Genomic DNA, 21000 nt, shown 5'->3' with positions numbered 1-21000 from the left:
GTCACTGTACAGGTGTGTGTTTGTTTGTGTACCTGGCTGACTTTCTTCTGCTGGTCTCTGCAAGCGTCGTCACACTGAACCGACTGATCCGACAGAGAGCATGGGAACTCCTGCGCACACGCACACACACACACACACAGAAGATGAGTATGTGTTGAAAGACAGCAGCTGTGAACGTTACAGAGAAACTACAGTCTGTGTGTGTGTGTGTGTGTGTGCGTACCTTCTTGATCCTCTTGCAGGGACACCTGAGCTTCACCTTCTGCTGACACTTCTCTTCACACACACCTGGATGACACACCTGCTTACAGCGGTGACCACAGCTCAGCTACACACACACACACACACACACACACACACTGTGTCACACTGTGGTTCTCAGTGAGGCAGAGCAGATCTACAGACAGTGTGTGTGTTTCTCCAACATGATCCTGTTTCATCAGTGACTCTGACCAATCAGAACACAGAACACAGTCTGTTGGAACGACTCAACACACTACGTCTCACACACAACTGCACAGGAACACAGTGATACACACTAATGCTCTAAAATACAGTGTGTTTTATCAATGCACAGTGTCCTGGTAAAACACAGTGTCCTGATAAAACACAGTGTCCTGATAAATACATCTCACATACTGTACACAGAGAAACAGTGACACACACTAATGCTCTAAAATACAGTTCAATTAAAGAAAAAAAGTACTGATGCACAGTGTCTTGATAAAACACAATTTCTTGAGAAAACAGTGTCCCAATAAAACAGTGTCCTGATAAAGCACATTGCGTCTTGATAAGATACAATACACCCTAATTAAACACATTACACCCTGACAGAACTCATAAAGGGTGACTGATTAATATACTAATGATAATATAATTCCAGTGGCAGGAGCTGTCCACAATCCTGGTTCTGACTGAGATTGATAAAAACTGGTTTTGATGTTTACTGACTTTTTAAATTTTGAGCTTCAAACATCTTGATCCTTCACTTTTACCATCTTTGATGTCGAAGAAAACTCCAGATTCTTTATTTTTCAAGCATCTTGTTTTCTTTTTAACTGAACTGGAAAAATCAATTTTATCAGCTGAAGCTGTCAGAAGGAATCAGTCGGGGCTCGCTGTGCAAACTTTCCACTGCGTACATTTGTTATTCCAGCTCTGTGTGTGTGTGTTGAGGCTCTAAGGGGCTTAAGTTACTGCAGACTGTGAAAACACACACACACTAACACACTCTTCAAACAAACATCTGACTGTGTGTGTGTGTGTGTGTGTCAGTGCCAGTAAGTGACAGAATGAAAACACTAAATCATTCCCACGTGAAAGTAAAACACACTCAGAGAGATACTAAGTGTGTGTGTGTGTGTGTGTGTGTGTGTGTGTTGTCTGGCGCCACAGACCTAAATTGATTATTGGAGAGAGAAGAATGGGGAGTATTGTGTTACTGCTGCCATGACACTGACAATTATCGATTATTGATCATGAAGGAAGGAAAGCAGAAGAAGCAAAGGCAGGAAGGAGAGAAGGAAGAACAGTGTGATCTACTAACACTATTTTCTGCATGGTGACAGTAATGAGATGCAGGTGACTCCACTTCTACAGCCTGATAAACAAGTCCCATGATGCAATGGGGCCCTTTTCGAGGTCTCCATAGATGGGTGTTGGTCTTGTCTGTGTGTGTGTGTGTGTGTGTGTGTGTGTGTGTGTGTGTGTTCACCTCTTTAGGACACTGGTTGTTGCAGGAGCCCAACTCCACTTTCGTCTTGTCATCAGCTGATGTCAACTTCCTGCAGAGACAAAAACAATCGTTCATATTCAATATAACTTTATTGGTAATCAGATTAATGTGTGTATCGATAACAAAGGAACTTGAACCTGCAGTAACTGATGTTTTTGTCTGTTTGTTTCCAGCAGAAACATTATTATATCATGTTTTAAGTTGTGATCAGTTTCTTTATTCCGTATCCAACAGTTACAGAGCAACATGATGAGTCATTAGGAGTCATATTTAAACCATCTAAAGCTCATGACGCACATGCTTTTTGGGTGTGTCTAATTCTTCTTTTGCTAGTTAACTGGGCCATTATGTGTGTGCACAGTAAGATACAAGGGTCAAATGGGTTGTTTTTAGTCCCTTAATTTATCATAGGTGTGCTGTGGGCTCAACATGAATTCATACAATCAGAGTGTCGTCTTCTTTTCCCTTTAGAAGACAGGCGCACCGGGCACACTGCTGTTTACATGACGGATTTGTCAGAAGTGGAGCAGCGAGGAGTTGTCTGCTGAGTAATGCAGTTCAAGCAGTGATGTCATTGCAGATAATATCAAAACTAAAAATTGAGGATACAAACCTGACAGAGGAAACAGAACTAAACGTTAAGCTTCTGAAATAATCAACCAGGTTAAACTGCTCCTCGTGTGTAAATGTGCACAGCTTCTCCCTTAGTCTGACAGCAGCTCTTCTCTGATCTCTGCTATGTTCACATTTTACAGAATATACAAAGCAGCAAATATCTTAACTAAAAGCTGTAGTTAGAAACCTGACAGAGAAAACAGAACTAAACTTGTAGGTCCTAAAAAAACATAAATTAAGTAACACTGCTTCTGTTTCTTACCCTGCTCTCTGCTATGTTGACATTTTACACAGTATCACTGCAGCGATTATCAAAACAAAAACTATAATTCAAAACTTTTAGCTTGTGAAATAATGGATCGATAGTAATTTATTGATGCCAAACTGATCCCAGTAAAGTTTCGCTGCTCCTGCTGTGTAAATGTGCACAGCGTCTGTCTTGTCTGACAGCAGCTCTGCTCCGATCTCTGCTACGTTCACATTTTACAGAATATCTCTGCAGCAAATATCTTAACAAAAAACTGTAGTTATAAACCTGACAGAGAAAACAGAACTAAACTTGTAGGTCCTAAAAATAAGTTACGCTGCTTCTGTTTCTTGCTCTGCTCTCTGCTATGTTGACATTTTACACAATATTACTGCAGCGATTATCAAAAAAAAACAAAAAAAACTGTAATTCTAAACTTGACAGAGCTAAACTTTTAGCTTGTGAAATAATGGATATATAGTACTTTATTGATCCCAAACTGATCCCAATAATCAAAGTTTCGCTGCTCCTCCTGTGTAAATGTGCACAGCGTCTGTCTTGTCTGACAGCAGCTCTGCTCCGATCTCTGCCACGTTCACATTTTACAGAATATACCTGCAGCATTATTGTTTCTGCCTTTATTGATAGGTCAGACAGACGGGCAGGAAAGATGAAAGAGACAAGGGTTGACACACAACAAAGAGCCATGGACTGGAATCGAACCTGAACTCAGCTGATATGGGGCGCACACTCAGCCAGAGGTCGCCTCTTCAGCCACTCTCTAACCTGCCGTTACTCTTTGATCAGTCACTGTCTGATGAATCACCTCAGTAGATGTAAATAAACATATGTAAAGTGTGTTACTGTACTGACGTGCACTCCACGTAGAGCATGCTGATCTTGCAGTGGCAGCGCTGGCGGATCATCTGGCTGCAGGTGGGGCAGTTGCCAGGGTGACAGGGGAGGGAGCAGGGGTGAGGACAGCTGGGAGGGCGGGGCTTAGAGCAGGCCTCCTCACACACCTCACACTGCAGAGAGACGGAGAGATGTGATTGGTCAGATCAGTTTATAACAGAAACCAATCATGACGCTCTTTACTGCCCTACAGGAAACAGCTTTGTCAACTTGTGTGTCTTTTAGGTGTCGATAAATATTTAACACATTTTTCACCAACTCCACATTCAGCGTTTTAAAGAGTTGCTACGTATCATACATGAAGTTCCTATAAAGGTCCTCACCTTGTTGTTATTGGTAACCAGGTGACACTCGCGGCTGCAGTTGTGGTTTCCGCAGGTCAAAGGTCGTCCACAGGGTCGTTTACAGGAGAATCGTCCCTGACGGTGACACGGCACAGGGCTGACCTGAGCGACACACACACACACACACACACACACACACACACAGTTCAGTCCAGACATCTTTATTAAGTATCTGTGAGTTCTGACCTCGTCTGTAGGTGAGTGTGTGTGTTGAATACAAAGTGGGCCTAAATGGGATGAAATGGAAGAGAGGGAGACAGAGAAGGACACAGCAGACGAATTGAGAGAGAGAGAGGACGAGGTCAGGAGGACAAACTAATAATGGAGACGTTTGGAAAAGAAAACACCACCGAGAGGAGAGGAGGAGGCGGCGGGAGGAAGAGGAGGAGGAAGTGATAAATCTTAAAACGACAGCTGAAGATTTTACACCACAGTGTGTGTGTGATGACCCGGGATGAACTGGTGATACACTGGTTAAACTGGGAGACAAACATGACGGAACCAGACTGGTTCTTACCTCGTGTTCTCCAAAACAGGCCCTGAAACACAAACACAGAGAGACTGACTGTAACCATTGACTGCCATTTATTTTCCAGACATACCGTAATTAATGTTTTTAATTAAATTCTAATAACAGAGAAGCAAATGTGTTCTCGACCAGTGTGAGGAACATCACAGGTTTCTGCCCAACATTAAAACGAGACCTTAACTTCATGTCATTTAAAGATTAAAAATAAAAAACAGGAACCATAATTAAATCATAAATACATTAAAAATATAGAAATAAATAACTTTATTTGTACATTGTGTAAATATTTAATTCACACTCACTCAATTTACTTGTTTGTTTCATTCACATTATTTCATTTCAAACATCACATTCACTCCTATTTCTACCCTTTATTTCCACTCATTTCAATGACTTGGAAAAATCACAATATTTTTTGTTCCATTCATCCCATTGACCTCCATTCACTTTATTCTTGGCATGATCACTTTAATGACTGAAGCCTCACATTCACTTCCGTTGTTGTTTAACTTTCATCCAGTCACTTTCCATTGACCTTCATTCACTTTACTCCTTTAATAATCACTTTAATGACTGAAGCCTCACATTTACTTCCATCATTTCTTTATTTTAATTCATTTATTTTCTGTTTACCTTCATTTACTTTCTTCACTACTCCTCTTTATTAACTGCATTTTCTTTTTTTAATCTCTATTTGAATTCTAGTTTTATATACCTATTACTATTTTTTATTTTATTTCTTATTTATTAATCTGTATTGATTTTTGTCTCTGTGCTGCTGCACCATCTGAGTTTCCTCTCTGAGGATCAATAAAGATTTCTCTTATTCACCGTCTCGTTTCACTTCATCTTTAATTTAAATAATCTTTATTGGCAGGAACATCACTGCCAAAGATAAATTACATATTGTCTAAGACAAGGAAACTAAATTAATTATTTTATTGACTTCACTTCTTTCTCAGAATCATCATCATTCACTTCACTTCTGATCTGTTTTCACTTCCATTCACTTCACTGTTCAAAGTATTTGTATTTCTGCTGATACCTGATTATTTACAGTTTGTTATGGCCGAATGTTGAATGACTGCACAGTAACACCTGTGAGGTCGACACACACATATTAAACACACACATTAACACACACTGTGTCGGTCCTGTTTGTGGCTGTTGGCCTGAGTTTCCTCAACGTCAACACACACTCACACACAGATGGTTGGTGTTGGTCGCTCACTGCGTCACAGAGCTGCAGGCAGCTGGCAACACACCCAGACGACACACACACACACACACACACTACACAGCATGCAGTGTGTTTTGTAATCTCAGGTCTAATGATCCATGACAGGACTAAGGGACTTTGTGTGTGTGTGTGTGTGTGTGTTGTCTGGGTTCCTCGTGGTGAAAACAAAGAACAGTCATTTAAATGTCTGCAGCAGTCGACACACAGAGAGACTCCACCTCCTGTTCAGTTTCATTTATTCACCTGTGTGTTCATACTGACATATAGTGAATGTTTTCCCATCACTCCTCATGATCCAGCCTCTTTTTTAGGGTCTCATGTACCCACACAGATCTCTGTTTATCTGCTGACAGCCTCTCACCCTCAACCAGAGCTACAGACAGCACCCTCTGCCTCAACATGGCAGCAGCTACACACTGATTATTGCAGGATACACAAATGGTAGAGTGATTACACGGGAAGGTTAGGGTGAGGAGGTGATGGGGTGGTTGCCTGGCAACAATAAAGGCATTTTTTCAATTTAAAAACAAAACAAAAATGGCAGTCTGCCTCGTGATTTGCAGCCTGCAACACACTTCCTGTGTGATCAGGACCAAACTGTCAGCTTGTCTTCACCAGGTCATTCCCCTCAGCTCAAAGTTCTGTTTGATCTGCTGAGTGTGTCACAGCATTCATGTGTTTGAACGTTCATGTAATCTCTTTTAATAATGTGTGTGTGTGTGTGTGTGTGTGTGTGTGAGACCTACGTTGGTATGGGCACTTGACAGGGTGGACAGGGCAGAGCTTTCTGGACAAACGCTGGTTCAGACGGCTGCTCCCACGGACCGGCCAACTGCACCTAAACACACACAGAGGAAAACATCCAAACATCATTTCTTCTCGCTGACAGAACAACAGGAAACTGATGACAGATCAGATGACGACGCTCTGACACACAAACATAAATAAACACTTTATCATGCTGTTAGTTAGTTTGAGATCAACCAAACAAAAACAATCACTTTAATTTTACAGCTGAAGAAGGTGGAGCTCATTTTCCTTGATGAATCATTTGGTCCACAAACATTAGTGCACAGTGAGAAGAGCCTGTTACAGAATCACAGAGTCTGAAGTCACTTCAACAGATCACTTGTTTTGACCAATAAACATTTCCAAACCTGAAAATAGTAAATTCACTTAACATTCGATTGAGAAGAGCAGCAAATCTTCACATCAGACAACCTGAAAATATCATATTTTGTATTTTTGCTTTAAAATAAACTGAAACCATGAAGTGATTATCAGTTAGTAGCTGCAAATTAATTCTCTGTCCATGTCTGTTATTAATGTGAAGCTGCAAAGTAACTATACTTTTCACATATACATATATAATTAGGGCTGTGACAATACAGGTATTCATGTTGAACTGTTCAATACGAGGCTTTCAGTTCGGTACGAATCACAAACTGAACGATCCTGTTACATTTGGAGAAGTAGTGCCATCGCTCCAACGTTATATGACTCCGCCCACCAATTCAGTATATATTCAATTCAGTAATATAGTATATAAATGTCTCCCCTTCTGTTCCTGAGATATGACGTTAAAACATGATGATGTCACAGTCAAGCTGACCTTTGACCTTTTGACCTTCATTATTTTATCCTGTTAGACATTTGTGTCCAGTTTGGTCAGAATTAATGAATGAATTCTGGAGCTATGGACAAAAACATGTTTTGTGAGGTCACAGTGACCTTTGACCAAAAAAGTCTTATCAGTTTATTCTTCAGTCCAAGTGGATGTTTGCGCCAAATTTGAGGAAACTCCTCCGAGGCCTTCTTGACATATCCAAGATCACAGTGACAAGGTCACTGCTGACCTCCAATTTCTAATCGGTTCATTCGTGACTCAACATGAACATCTGTGCCAAATTCAAAGACATTACCTCATGGTGTTCTTGAGATATCGTGTTCATGAGAATGAGACAGACACAAGGTCACGGTGACCTTGACCTTTGGGATATACGATTTCATCACTTTATTATTTTATCCTGTTCGACATCTGTGTGAAACTTTGTCATAACTAGTGTGTGAATCCTTGATTTATGGCCCAAAACATATTTTTCAAGGTCACGGTTACCCTTGACCATGAAATACAGTTCAATTTATTCTTCTTCCAAGTGAATGTTTGTGCTAAATTTGAAGAAATTCGCCCCAGGCTGTTCTAGAGATATTGCGTTTGTGAGAATGAGATGGATGCAACATCACAGCGACCTTGACCTTTGACGAGCATGGGCCAGAAAAACAGATGGACAACCCAAAAACATCATGCCTCCAGTCACGGCTATCACCAGCGCCGAGGCTGGAAGTTCAAACTATGTTTGTTTTCATACATTTAATATCTTGAAATCAAGGAAATTTTTAACTATTTGCTACTTTAGTGTCTGATGTGAAGCAGCAGAGCGCCATCTCCTGGAATGTTGTGTTTGTTCAGAATCTGAGGTTCGATGTGTCTCTAGCCTTTTACATGGAATGCCATGTTGTTATTTCACCTCACCGTTGTGTAAAAACGGTACGACAGTAGAGTGGGGAGTCGTCTCATCTTCAGGTCAGCAGCAGAGGTGTTAACAGCGCCATATTAACGTCTGTGCTAACAGTCTAAACATCAGGATGGGATGGCTGTGACATTCAGTTAGAAAGCAGCAGTTAGCAGTTAGCAGCTAACTCAAAGTAAAAGAACAGCGGCCCAATATGTCCATAAAGTCTGACCTGTTGGGACTTGACCAGCACGCGGTCGTGGCAGGGCTGCGGGCAGGTGTGGCTGCAGCCGGGCAGCGGCAGCAGGCAGGGCTGTCTGCAGGGGGGGCAGGGCCCAGGGTGGCAGCGGTGGCTCTCTCTGGTCGGGTGGTGGCAGGATGGAGGACACCTGGGGGGGAGGGGCAGGGGCAGCAGGGTGGAGGATGTGGTGACTGAATCAAGGTTACAGGTGAGGCGGAGCAGGTGATGGTGCTGTGGGAGTTTACCTGCAGGTCTCTTTACAGCGAGGAGGTTTGGTGCTGCGTTCTCGCCCACAGGGGACGGCCAGGGCGGTGGAGCCACAGGAACATCTGACCTCCACCGACTCGGGACAGGGATAACAGCTACCTGAAGGACAGGTGAGACAGCTTCAGTTATTCACATATACACATATATCTTTTCGGTGGTTGTCTTTATAATGACGGGACTGTGGGTCGTTTAGCTGCGGATATTTCTCGACCTCAGCAATGTCCTCATCGTCATTTTCAAGTGGTTTTATTGTTGGTGCCGCAGTCAGAAAGACAACAGGATCACTTTCTGTTTCCTTCAGAGCCGAGTGACTACCCACATACGTTAGTTACGTTCCCGTGACGATGTCGTGTATTTGCTGTGAATTAAAGTCGGCAGTATTTCTGAACAAGGTCTTTGAGGAGTCTGGATTTTGTCCGTCGACACTCTCTCTGCTGTGGCTTCTATAAAGAGTCCCATCAACATAACACACACAAGTGTTTACCAGCAGATAGCACAGAGAGTGTGTGTGTGTGTGTGTGTGTCACAGCTGACACAGATAACACCCACACTGGCAGGTTAAATTCCAGTCTTTGGCTCCATGTTGAACGACTCGCAGTGTTTCCAGTAGATCAGCTGTGGTGGTGGTGGTGGTGGTGGTGAGGGCAGTGTGGATAACTGGTACATTTTAATTAAATAAAAGCTAATAAGTCAGATAAGCATAAATAAAAGCCTGATCTCATCAAGCAAAATAAAATAAAACAGTAAAAGAATTTTGAAAAAATCACCCATCTGGTATTATTTATTTATCTTTTATACAAGAAGTAACAAACAAGGCGAGGACCTAACTGAGGTAATCGTCGTCTCACAGGTGTCGGACACTTCAGCGCTCTTTAAGACATTTTCAGGATCCATTTTAACCACATTTAAAACCCCTGACGCTCATCTGTGCTTCAGCTGAATTTGAGTTGCTACAGGGAGCTAAGTGAAGGTTTGTTTCTGTCGGGCTGCTACTGCAAAATATATCAGAAACACAGTGTGGTGAGTGCTGGTCCATGGTGATGTTAGCGGACTCTAGGGCTGCAACTAACGATTATTTTCATTGTGGACTAATCTGTCGATTATTTCTTCGATTAGTCGACTAATCATTTCATCGAAAAATGTGTTAAAGTGTTGAAAAATGTTGGTCTGTCTCTCCCAAACCCCAAAATGATGTCATCTAATGTCTTGTTTCGTACTCACTTCAAAGGGTTTTAGTTCACTGTCATGGAAGAGTGTGTAAAGCTGCCAATATCTGAGCGTAAGAAGCTGCAATAAGAGTATTTTGGGTACTTTTATAGTACAATGACTCAAACCGATTAGTCCACTACTAAAATAGTCACCGATTATTCTTGTAATTAGTAATCGATTAGTCGACTAATCACTGCAGCCCTACTGGACTCCATTTCTCAGCTAACGTTAGCTCCATTAGCGCTGTAGCAGAGCTGAAGACAGACACAGCACTTATGAACAAGCTTAACGTCACATCCCTCAGATTTTCTCAGAAAATTTGTCCCAAATCTTTTGCAAAGAAATCAGTCCACAGGCTGTTAGAGGCAACAGAGGAGGTCGAGAAAAGTCTGTCTTTAAAACCACAACCTGTTCATTAATTAGCAATAAAAAAGGATTAAAACGAGGGCTGCACAATTAATCAAAATATTATTGAAATCACAACGTGGCCACGCGCAACATGTGTCACAACATCCCATAATAAATGAAGCATTGTGGTGTCACACAGGAGCCTTGGCCTACACATCATATTCCTGAGGTAAGACGGTGCCACCAGGACGCTGTGATCCCAATGATTAACACAAATTCAGCAGGTCCCAACGAATTCTGCGGAACCTCGGAAGTTCGTCTAACTGACTGAACTTTACTGCAGATTTGACTGTTTAAACGGGTAAAATCTGATTTCATTGCAGAGTCGGGCCTGCCCAAGCGGCAAAATCTCAGGTGAGTCTTCAGCTTTAAACAGAAACCACAGAGTCAGCAGCTCGTGAGGAAACAGGAAAGCTCGATCACCACGGGTCTGAAGGCGAGTGCGACGGACGGACAGCACATTCAGGGTATCTGATCGCAGAGAGCGAGCTGGAGAATATTATACCTGAATTTGTTTACTCCCTAGTATCAGTGTCTGTCACGGAAATCCAGCGTTGGGTTCACAAAGATCACAGCTGTCGGTTTTAACCAGCGCAGACGGCGACTTTCTGATTCTGGATCAGTTTGAGATCATTAAATAACTGATTTGTTCTCCATGGCAACAACAGCTGAGACTCACGGTTGAGTTTATTTATCCAGGATCGTTAAAAGTCGTCATGTGAAGTCACTGGTTTAGCTCGTCAATAATAAACAAACACACACACACACACACACACAAACACGGAGGGCATGGTGTCAGCTGTTATCTGCGTGCTGATGTGCGTTGGCGGCGGTGCGACCTTCTAAAAAAGGTCAGAGCAGCCAATCAGCACGCAGACACACAAATAAATTATCTTTAATCTATTCAGCCAATCAGGAGGCAGACGGGCGCATAAATTATCCTTTTTATCGTTCAATCAGGAAACAATAGACACAGGAAGCTGCCTGTTATTACACACACACACACACACACACACACACACACCGTTAATAAAAGGATTAATGATGTTCAGCAGGAAGGAGAGGTCAACTTTTTCCCACAATCAACTGTGTGTTATCAGCTGGAACAAATGTCAGCGCGCACACACACACACACACACACACACACACACACACACACTCGAGGAGGTGTTATGGGTGAGAATTTTCCTGCGTTTGACCTCTGACCTTCCACCAGCTGTGACTCCGTCAACAAATCACAATGTATCTGACAGACAGTGATGTGATGTGACGTCCTGTGAGTGTGTGAGTGTGTGTGTGAGAGTTGTTTTATAACAGAGACACAGGGAGAGGTGAGGTAAAGATCAGAGTCGGTGGAAAATAGCTCAGAACATGTACTGAAGTATGATTTAAGGTACTTGTACTCGAGTATTTCCACGTTCTGTAACTTCATCCTTCACCACATGTATCTGACAGCTGTAGTGACGTTTTCCTCTGTGTGTGTGTGTGTGTGTGTGTGTGTGTGTGTGTGTGGGACAGATGAGACGCTCTGACAGCTCTGCACTAACATGATCAGCTTCTCCTCCATACTGATCACACACTGATATTTACTGAGGGAGGAAAGAGATCTGTGGGCTGTGATTGGCTGGTCCTTGTCACATGACAGGTGAACTCATTTTATCTCAGGGTGCAGCTCTGGTATTTGAGCGCACCTGCTGCACGTCTGCACTACACACAATGATACTGAGGGCGCAAAGATCGCAGCATGTGTCCGACTCCTTATTCTAGATGGATCTAACCAGCAGCAGTTCAGAAGACTTATTTCTTGTTCATTTAAGTTACATAAAAGTCATCTTGTAGTTTTTATCTCACTTACTCTGTTTCTAATTTGTGATAAGATGAAGACAATCAACACTGATGTATTTCAGTCCAGAGGAGAGCTCTGTGTGTGTGTGTGTGTGTGTGTGTGTGTGTGTGTCGGAGCCTCTCAGCCTGCTGCATGTGTGTGAGGGGCGGGGCCAGCTCTGCCACTGTGTCACACACACACACTTCACAAGCTGATGCCGACACGGTGTGTTGCCACTGGTTCAACAGCTACAGAGGGTGTTCCAGAGAGCGGGTTCAGTGAAAGCTCTGAGTGTGTTAACTCTGAGATGAGGGAAACTCTGAGTGTGTTAACTCTGAGATGAGGGAAACTCTGAGTGTGTTAACTCTGAGATGAGGGAAACTCTGAGTGTGTTAACTCTGAGATGAGGGAAACTCTGAGTGTGTTAACTCTGAGATGAGGGAAACTCTGAGTGTGTTAACTCTGAGATGAGGGAAACTCTGAGTGTGTTAACTCTGAGATGAGGGAAACTCTGAGTGTGTTAACTCTGAGATGAGGGAAACTCTGAGTGTGTTAACTCTGAGATGAGGGAAACTCTGAGTGTGTTAACTCTGAGATGAGGGACACTCTGAGTGTGTTAACTCTGAGATGAGGGACACTCTGAGTGTGTTAACTCTGAGATGAGGGAAACTCTGAGTGTGTTAACTCTGAGATGAGGGAAACTCTGAGTGTGTTAACTCTGAGATGAGGGAAACTCTGAGTGTGTTAACTCTGAGATGAGGGAAACTCTGAGTGTGTTAACTCTGAGATGAGGGAAACTCTGATTGTGTTAACTCTGAGATGAGGGAAACTCTGAGTGTGTTAACTCTGAGATGAGGGAAACTCTGAGTGTGTTAACTCTGAGATGAGGGAAACTCTGAGTGTGTTAACCCTTAGATGAGGGAAACTCTGAGTGTGTTAACTCTGAGATGAGGGAAACTCTGAGTGTGTTAACCCTGAGATGAGGGAAACTCTGAGTGTGTTAACCCTGAGATGAGGGAAACTCTGAGTGTGTTAACTCTGAGATGAGGGAAACTCTGAGTGTGTTAACTCTGAGATGAGGGAAACTCTGAGTGTGTTAACTCTGAGATGAGGGACACTCTGAGTGTGTTAACTCTGAGATGAGGGACACTCTGAGTGTGTTAACTCTGAGATGAGGGAAACTCTGAGTGTGTTAACTCTGAGATGAGGGAAACTCTGAGTGTGTTAACTCTGAGATGAGGGAAACTCTGAGTGTGTTAACTCTGAGATGAGGGAAACTCTGAGTGTGTTAACTCTGAGATGAGGGAAACTCTGAGTGTGTTAACCCTTAGATGAGGGAAACTCTGAGTGTGTTAACCCTTAGATGAGGGAAACTCTGAGTGTGTTAACTCTGAGATGAGGGAAACTCTGAGTGTGTTAACCCTTAGATGAGGGAAACTCTGAGTGTGTTAACCCTTAGATGAGGGAAACTCTGAGTGTGTTAACTCTGAGATGAGGGAAACTCTGAGTGTGTTAACCCTGAGATGAGGGAAACTCTGAGTGTGTTAACCCTTAGATGAGGGAAACTCTGAGTGTGTTAACTCTGAGATGAGGGAAACTCTGAGTGTGTTAACTCTGAGATGAGGGAAACTCTGAGTGTGTTAACTCTGAGATGAGGGAAACTCTGAGTGTGTTAACTCTGAGATGAGGGAAACTCTGAGTGTGTTAACCCTTAGATGAGGGAAACTCTGAGTGTGTTAACCCTTAGATGAGGGAAACTCTGAGTGTGTTAACCCTGAGATGAGGGAAACTCTGAGTGTGTTAACCCTTAGATGAGGGAAACTCTGAGTGTGTTAACTCTGAGATGAGGGAAACTCTGAGTGTGTTAACTCTGAGATGAGGGAAACTCTGAGTGTGTTAACTCTGAGATGAGGGAAACTCTGAGTGTGTTAACTCTGAGATGAGGGAAACTCTGAGTGTGTTAACTCTGAGATGAGGGAAACTCTGAGTGTGTTAACCCTGAGATGAGGGAAACTCTGAGTGTGTTAACCCTTAGATGAGGGAAACTCTGAGTGTGTTAACCCTTAGATGAGGGAAACTCTGAGTGTGTTAACCCTTAGATGAGGGAAACTCTGAGTGTGTTAACCCTTAGATGAGGGAAACTCTGAGTGTGTTAACTCTGAGATGAGGGACACTCTGAGTGTGTTAACTCTGAGATGAGGGAAACTCTGAGTGTGTTAACCCTGAGATGAGGGAAACTCTGAGTGTGTTAACTCTGAGATGAGGGACACTCTGAGTGTGTTAACTCTGAGATGAGGGAAACTCTGAGTGTGTTAACTCTGAGATGAGGGAAACTCTGAGTGTGTTAACTCTGAGATGAGGGAAACTCTGAGTGTGTTAACCCTTAGATGAGGGAAACTCTGAGTGTGTTAACCCTTAGATGAGGGAAACTCTGAGTGTGTTAACTCTGAGATGAGGGACACTCTGAGTGTGTTAACTCTGAGATGAGGGAAACTCTGAGTGTGTTAACTCTGAGATGAGGGAAACTCTGAGTGTGTTAACTCTGAGATGAGGGAAACTCTGAGTGTGTTAACCCTTAGATGAGGGAAACTCTGAGTGTGTTAACCCTTAGATGAGGGAAACTCTGAGTGTGTTAACCCTGAGATGAGGGAAACTCTGAGTGTGTTAACCCTTAGATGAGGGAAACTCTGAGTGTGTTAACTCTGAGATGAGGGAAACTCTGAGTTTTCAGCTCCAGACAGAGAGCTAAGTCAAACTCTGAGTCAATCACCATGGCAACTGACTCTGTGAACCTAACCTGCTCGCTGGCAGGTTTTCTTCAATAAACCCTGAGTTCACCCTGTCTCCCTACTGCCGAGCCTGAAGCAAGCTGGCAGACACACATGGGTTGTTCCTATGTAGGCAGAATTAATTCACAATGCGTCACGCTGGGAGAGGATCTTCAGACCCCCAGTGAGTGTCTGTTTGAACCGTACCGTTTTATATTAGACTCAATCATTTACCGGCCACATGTCAAATCTGACACACCACAGACATGGGCTCTCACATGCTACGTTTTTTTGTGAACAGTAGCTTTTTATATGATCTTGGTGTCCTACAGTAAATAACGAAAGGCCTAAAGGGCGATCACACAGAAATCAGACGCTTGAAACACGACGCCAGTAGAACCATTGTTTTCCCATGATACCACGCGTCTGACCGGCGTTCAAGCGTCTTTTTAGACGGGCGTTTTTATAGATGCACGCTTTTTAGACGCACACTTTTAAAGATGCTTCTTTTTAGACGAGCGCTTTTAAAGACGCTTCTTTTTAGACGTGAGCTTTTAAAGACACTTCTTTTTAGACGCTTCTTTTTAGACACGCGCTTTTAAAGACGCTTCTTTTTAGATGAGCGCTTTTAAAGACGCTTCTTTTTAGATGCGCGCTTTTAAAGACGCTTCTTTTTAGACGTGAGCTTTTAAAGACGCTTCTTTTTAGACGCTTCTTTTTAGACGAGCGCTTTTAAAGACGCTTCTTTTTAGACGCTTCTTTTTAGACAAGCGCTTTTAAAGACGCCTCTTTTTAGACGTGAGCTTTTAAAGACGCTTCTTTTTAGACGCTTCTTTTTAGACAAGCGCTTTTAAAGACGCTTCTTTTTAGACGTGAGCTTTTAAAGACGCTTCTTTTTAGACGTGAGCTTTTAAAGACGCTTCTTTTTAAACGCTTCTTTTTAGACGTTTCTTTTTAGACGCTTCTTTTTAGACAAGCGCTTTTAAAGACGCTTCTTTTTAGACGTGAGCTTTTAAAGACGCTTCTTTTTAAACGCTTCTTTTTAGACGTTTCTTTTTAAACGCTTCTTTTTAGACGCGCGCTTTTAAAGACGCTTCTTTTTAGACGCTTCTTTTTAGACGTGAGCTTTTAAAGACGCTTCTTTTTAGACGAGCGCTTTTAAAGACGCTTCTTTTTAGACGTGACCTTTTAAAGATGCTTCTTTTTAGACGAGCGCTTTTAAAGACGCTTCTTTTTAGACGCTTCTTTTTAGACAAGCGCTTTTAAAGACGCTTTTTTTTAGACTTGAGCTTTTAAAGACGTTTCTTTTTAAACGCTTCTTTTTAGATGAGCGCTTTTAAAGACACTTCTTTTTAGACGCACGCTTTTATAGACGCTTCTTTTTAGACGAGCGCTTTTAAAGACGCTTCTTTTTAGACGCTTCTTTTTAGACGCGCGCTTTTAAAGACACTTCTTTTTAGACGCGCGCTTTTAAAGACGCTTCTTTTTAGACGTGAGCTTTTAAAGATGCTTCTTTTTAGACGCTTCTTTTTAGACGAGCGCTTTTAAAGACGCTTCTTTTTAAACGCTTCTTTTTAGACGAGCGCTTTTATAGACGCTTCTTTTTAGACGCGCGTAGACGCTGAAAAGTTAAAATATTTTTGAGCATCAGACGCCAGTAGCACCATTTGTCATTGTCGTCATTGGACCAGGCAGCCAATCAAATCCTCCTTCCTGTTTTGTTGTGGCAGTTTACAGCAGTTTATGGCAGTTACGAGCGACAGACAACACAATGCAATCCAAAGACGAGAAATTTATCCTGACAATATTTGATTTTGAAGAATTATACAACACACGCACACCTCAGTACTCGAACAAACACAGGAGGACGCTAGAAACGCGACGCCAGTAAAACCATTGTTTTTAGACGCTTCTTTTTAGACGCGCGTAGACGCTGAAAAGTTAAAATATTTTTTAACTTTTTGAGTGTCAGACGCCAGTAGCACCAGTTGTCATTGTCGTCATTGGCCCAGGCAGCCAATCAAATCCTCCTTCCTGTTTTGTTGTGGCAGCTACAGTAGTTACGAGCGACAGACAACACAATGCAATCCAAAGACGAGAAATTTATCCTGACAATATTTGATTTTGAAGAATTATACAACACACGCAGTACTCGAACAAACACAGGAGGAGACACGCATGGAGCTGTGCGAGCAGCGCAACAAATTTGTCTGGTGAGTACAATGTAAGTGACGACAACTAGCATGTTATCGTCACAGCAGCTAGTTAACTTTCAGACAGTGGGATATGTGAGAGGGCTCGTGACCTTATTTCGTAGTTCACAGTTTTTGTGCTGCATTTTCATGTATCAAAAGTGCTTTATAAACAAAGTTGGATTTGAGGTTGTGATAGTTTCATGTGAACTACTGTCTCTACTGTCTTTGAGGGAAACACTATATTCAAGGGGAGACAGATGATAGGAGGGGTGTGTGTGTGTGTGTGTGTGTGTGTGTGTGTGTGTGTGTGTTGCGCATGCACCCCATACTGCCTCTCTCTCCTTGGCAGCTTTAGTGGTGTTACTTTGTTGGCAAACTGATTTGTGATGAGGGCTGGGTGATGTCATGAGCATGTGCGATGGGTCGATATATTTTGAAGCAAGATATAGATTTAGACACCGGTCATGTTGTGTTACATTGTGTGTGTGTGTGTGTGTGTGTGTGTGTGTGTGTTACCTTGGTGACAGCCGGAGGGACACTTGTGGTTGCGACACCCCAGAGTTCGACCGCAGCTCTGGTCACACGGAGGGCAGTTACCGGGGCAACACTGGAACACAAGGCACCATGGGAAACAGAGTTTAAACAGACTCCTGCTGTTTCTTCGTCTTTTCGTTTGTCTCCACGGCGACGGAGGATTTTTCCCCCGCGTCTAAAGCGAGTTAAAGTTTCTTAAGCGTGCGGAGAACATCACAGGTGACATTCACACGACATTCAGCAGGACGCTTTGAGTGCACACGGATGAGAATCACATGTTGTTATCAGCGCGCAGAGTTAAAGCTCGTCCCGTCACATCACACACACGTCTGACGCTCAACCTTTAACTATCAGATCACACTCTGATTAGACAGCATCGCTCTGACATTTACACTAGCACACACACACACACACACCTCACCATCTTCATCATCCTCTTCATCTAAACATGAGGCTCAACTTCTGGATCCTGACATTTGGATCGTTTGATGATTCTGAACGTGACTCACAGATGATTTCTCCTCTGGATGTGTCAGTGTGTTCAGCCTTAGTGTTGGCTGACATCACACACACAGACTGACGGACACATGGATTATGATGAGGATGATGATGCTGTGTACTGACCTTCCTCCTGCACTGGTGTCTCTGACAGCTTCTGGTTTTTGGACACTTGGAGTCACACAGGTATTCTTTATGACACGGCATCAACTTCCTGTATTTACCACACCTGCACTCCTTCTCCACCTCCTGAAGGACACACACACACAGACAGACAGACGGACAGGTTCAGTGTTTTCTGTGTGTGCGTGTGTGTGTGTGTGTGTGTGTGTATCTCACCTGTCTGCAGGTCTCACAGCTCCCTCTGTGACATCTCATCGAACAGGTGTGTTTTCCACATGACAGATGCCGGTCACACGTGTCTCCGCATGGCAGCACTTCCTCTGTGCACGGCAGAGACGACTCTACACACACACACACACACACACACACACACACACATTAGAGATTAGCTCAGATTAAAATGAATTTATGTGGAGTCACTGGATCGATTCAATAAATCCTTCAAACAGATGAAACATTTTAAATAAATAATGTTCCTGTGTGTGTGTGTGTGTGTGTGTTTCTCACTGGTCTTGCCGCAGGGACAGGATCTGCTGACGGAGCGAGGACACGGAGGACAAACTCCATCATGACACAAAACCTCACAGGTGTGATTCCCACAGGAGAGAGGGGAGCCACACACCTGAGAGGAGGAGGAGGAGGAGGAGGAGAGATATTTAGTGACATTCCTGGGACTGTGATTAGAGCATGAAATATACCATGCAGCCCTACAGAGTACAGTACTGCAGTATTGTGAGTGCAGTTTTACCTGTTGACAGTTCCACTGGGGGCTGGCACAGGGTCTCTCTGCTTTCTCTTTCCCACACACACACCTCTGAACACTGACTCTGGGACAGGGAGAGCACTCTGACACACAGAAACACACACAGAAACACACACAGGAGTCAGTCAGGTTGAACTTGTGCAGGACTGCTACAGCCTGAGTCACGTTAGATTTAAGACTTTTAAAGAAAAGAAAATTTAAAACCAATTATACAACAAATCAAAAAACAAAACATGATGCGGCATCAGTTCCTGAGGGTCAGGGAGCAGGTCTGGGTGCTGTCACAGTATTACAGTTCACCAGGGTGTTTAACAATCCACAGTTTAATTATCAGTACTGTCAGAAACAGACAGGATGTTTTGCATGTAGTTCACATCATGCGCCACCAGAGGTCAGTGTGGTGCAACAGGCAGCTGAGCGGACTGAGTGCAGAGGATAAAGTTACAGCAGAGAGACTGCAGCTGATTTTCACCTCTAAAGGTGTCTGCACACCGAGGCCGTTTTTTTTTCATCCAAAATTGTCGCACGTCTAAAAATAAATACGACCTCACGTTGTGCGAATCATGTTTCCACACTGACTCTGAAACTTTCATGCGTCGTTACAGTTTTAAGAACAGGTTTCGTTTTCCGTGTCTTTCGTGTCCGTCAGAGTCTTTAGACACGTTTGACCACGAGTCAGTGAAGAAAATGCGGCGGTGGGACACAGCTGAGACGAGACAGAGGAACAGGACGCACAGTACGCTTTCATAACTCATTTTCAGTGAGGTCACGCTGACCTTTGACCACCTAAATGTAATCAGTTCCTTCTTGCAGGGATGCAAACAGGTGCATGGTCGAAAAAGAGAGAGCTTATGAGTAAAGCATTTAAGAGGAGAGGAGAGGGCTCCGTCTGATCTCTTCATAAACAAAAGTTATATTATTTTGCGTGTGAGCACACTAGACCGACCAGAGTCCGAGCCCGGCTGGAGCCTGCAGCTCGGCACTGTACAGACAGTCAATGGAGCGGAGCCTGTGTTGTGTTCAGGCGTTGCAGCATTGTCATCTGCTCATTTCATTTATGTTAGTGGAATTATTAATCAGACTCTTCCACGTCCACGCCAACGCCACAACCCCTCATAAAAAAAGCGAGAGTCGCCGAAAAGCGAGCTGTTTGCTCCCTGTTCTTGACTCACAGTGGATGTTTGCGCCAAATTTCAAGAAATTGGTAGAACTCGGTATTCTTGAGACGTTGCGTCCATGAGAGTGAGACAGACGTAAGTATGTACAGGAGGACAACATGGTAACATAATTCCTCGGGCCGTGGCTATCACCGGCGTGGAGGCATAAAAATTATTCATAAATTCGTCCTTCTGATGTCTGAGTGTTTTTAAGAGCTTTACAAATTAATTTAAGACAATTTAAACCAATAAAGGCTTTATTTTTAGATTAATTAATTTAACGCCTTCTAAGACTTTTAAAGAACCATGTCGTGACGTTTTTAAACCAACAGTGAGGACGTGTTGTTCGGTCCTCTCTTCTTCAGACGCCTGTTTGAGGGTCCAGGTGACAATTAGGTTGAGGTTAAGGTAAGGGAAAGGTTGAGGTTAAGGGTAGGGTAAGGGAACAGGAAATGCTTTATGGCCTCACAAAGATAAAAGAACAAGATCTTGTGTGTGTACCTGTGTGACAGGGCTGCGTACAGGTGTGCTGTTTGCAGGGTAACAATTTGCTGCACTGCTGCTGACACGACCAGGCCTGTGGAGACACACACACACACACACACACACACACAGTTGTAGAAACTGTAACTCAGTCCAGTAACACACTGAAACAGCAGCTGTTTAAATCTTTTGAAGGTGTACCTTGTTGCTACAGCGACGGGGGAGGGGCTTAGCTTTGCCACACATACAGGAGACAGACACCATCTTTGGACACGGGGGACAGGGACCTGAACACACACATTCAGACACAAATCAAATGTTGAAAATACCGACAGTGTAACAAACAGCAGATGCATTAACTGTGACAGACTTTAGGCCCCATGACATT

General features: G+C 43.2%; 1 protein-coding gene across 2 annotated transcripts in view; it reads right to left on the bottom strand.

The window, feature by feature from the left end:
* The window catches only part of nfxl1 (nuclear transcription factor, X-box binding-like 1), a 31577-nt gene that overhangs the window by 3599 nt on the left and 6978 nt on the right, over window positions 1-21000 (bottom strand). For both annotated transcript variants that reach the window (XM_033610168.2, XM_033610169.2), the window contains exons 8-23: window positions 20814-20899; window positions 20631-20706; window positions 18958-19055; window positions 18717-18831; window positions 18426-18550; window positions 18213-18335; window positions 17571-17661; window positions 8628-8748; window positions 8374-8530; window positions 6375-6466; window positions 4377-4398; window positions 3839-3961; window positions 3474-3628; window positions 1718-1787; window positions 224-328; window positions 33-110 (exon numbers count right to left, since the gene is read on the bottom strand). In XM_033610168.2, the coding sequence (XP_033466059.1) occupies window positions 33-110; window positions 224-328; window positions 1718-1787; window positions 3474-3628; window positions 3839-3961; window positions 4377-4398; window positions 6375-6466; window positions 8374-8530; window positions 8628-8748; window positions 17571-17661; window positions 18213-18335; window positions 18426-18550; window positions 18717-18831; window positions 18958-19055; window positions 20631-20706; window positions 20814-20899 (1637 nt within the window). The remainder of the gene's footprint in view (window positions 1-32; window positions 111-223; window positions 329-1717; window positions 1788-3473; window positions 3629-3838; window positions 3962-4376; window positions 4399-6374; window positions 6467-8373; window positions 8531-8627; window positions 8749-17570; window positions 17662-18212; window positions 18336-18425; window positions 18551-18716; window positions 18832-18957; window positions 19056-20630; window positions 20707-20813; window positions 20900-21000) is intronic.

The sequence above is a fragment of the Epinephelus lanceolatus genome, chromosome 22 (genome assembly GCF_041903045.1).
Source record: "Epinephelus lanceolatus isolate andai-2023 chromosome 22, ASM4190304v1, whole genome shotgun sequence".
NCBI classification, from domain to species: domain Eukaryota; kingdom Metazoa; phylum Chordata; class Actinopteri; order Perciformes; family Serranidae; genus Epinephelus; species Epinephelus lanceolatus.
This window is presented reverse-complemented; position numbering and strand designations above follow the sequence as displayed.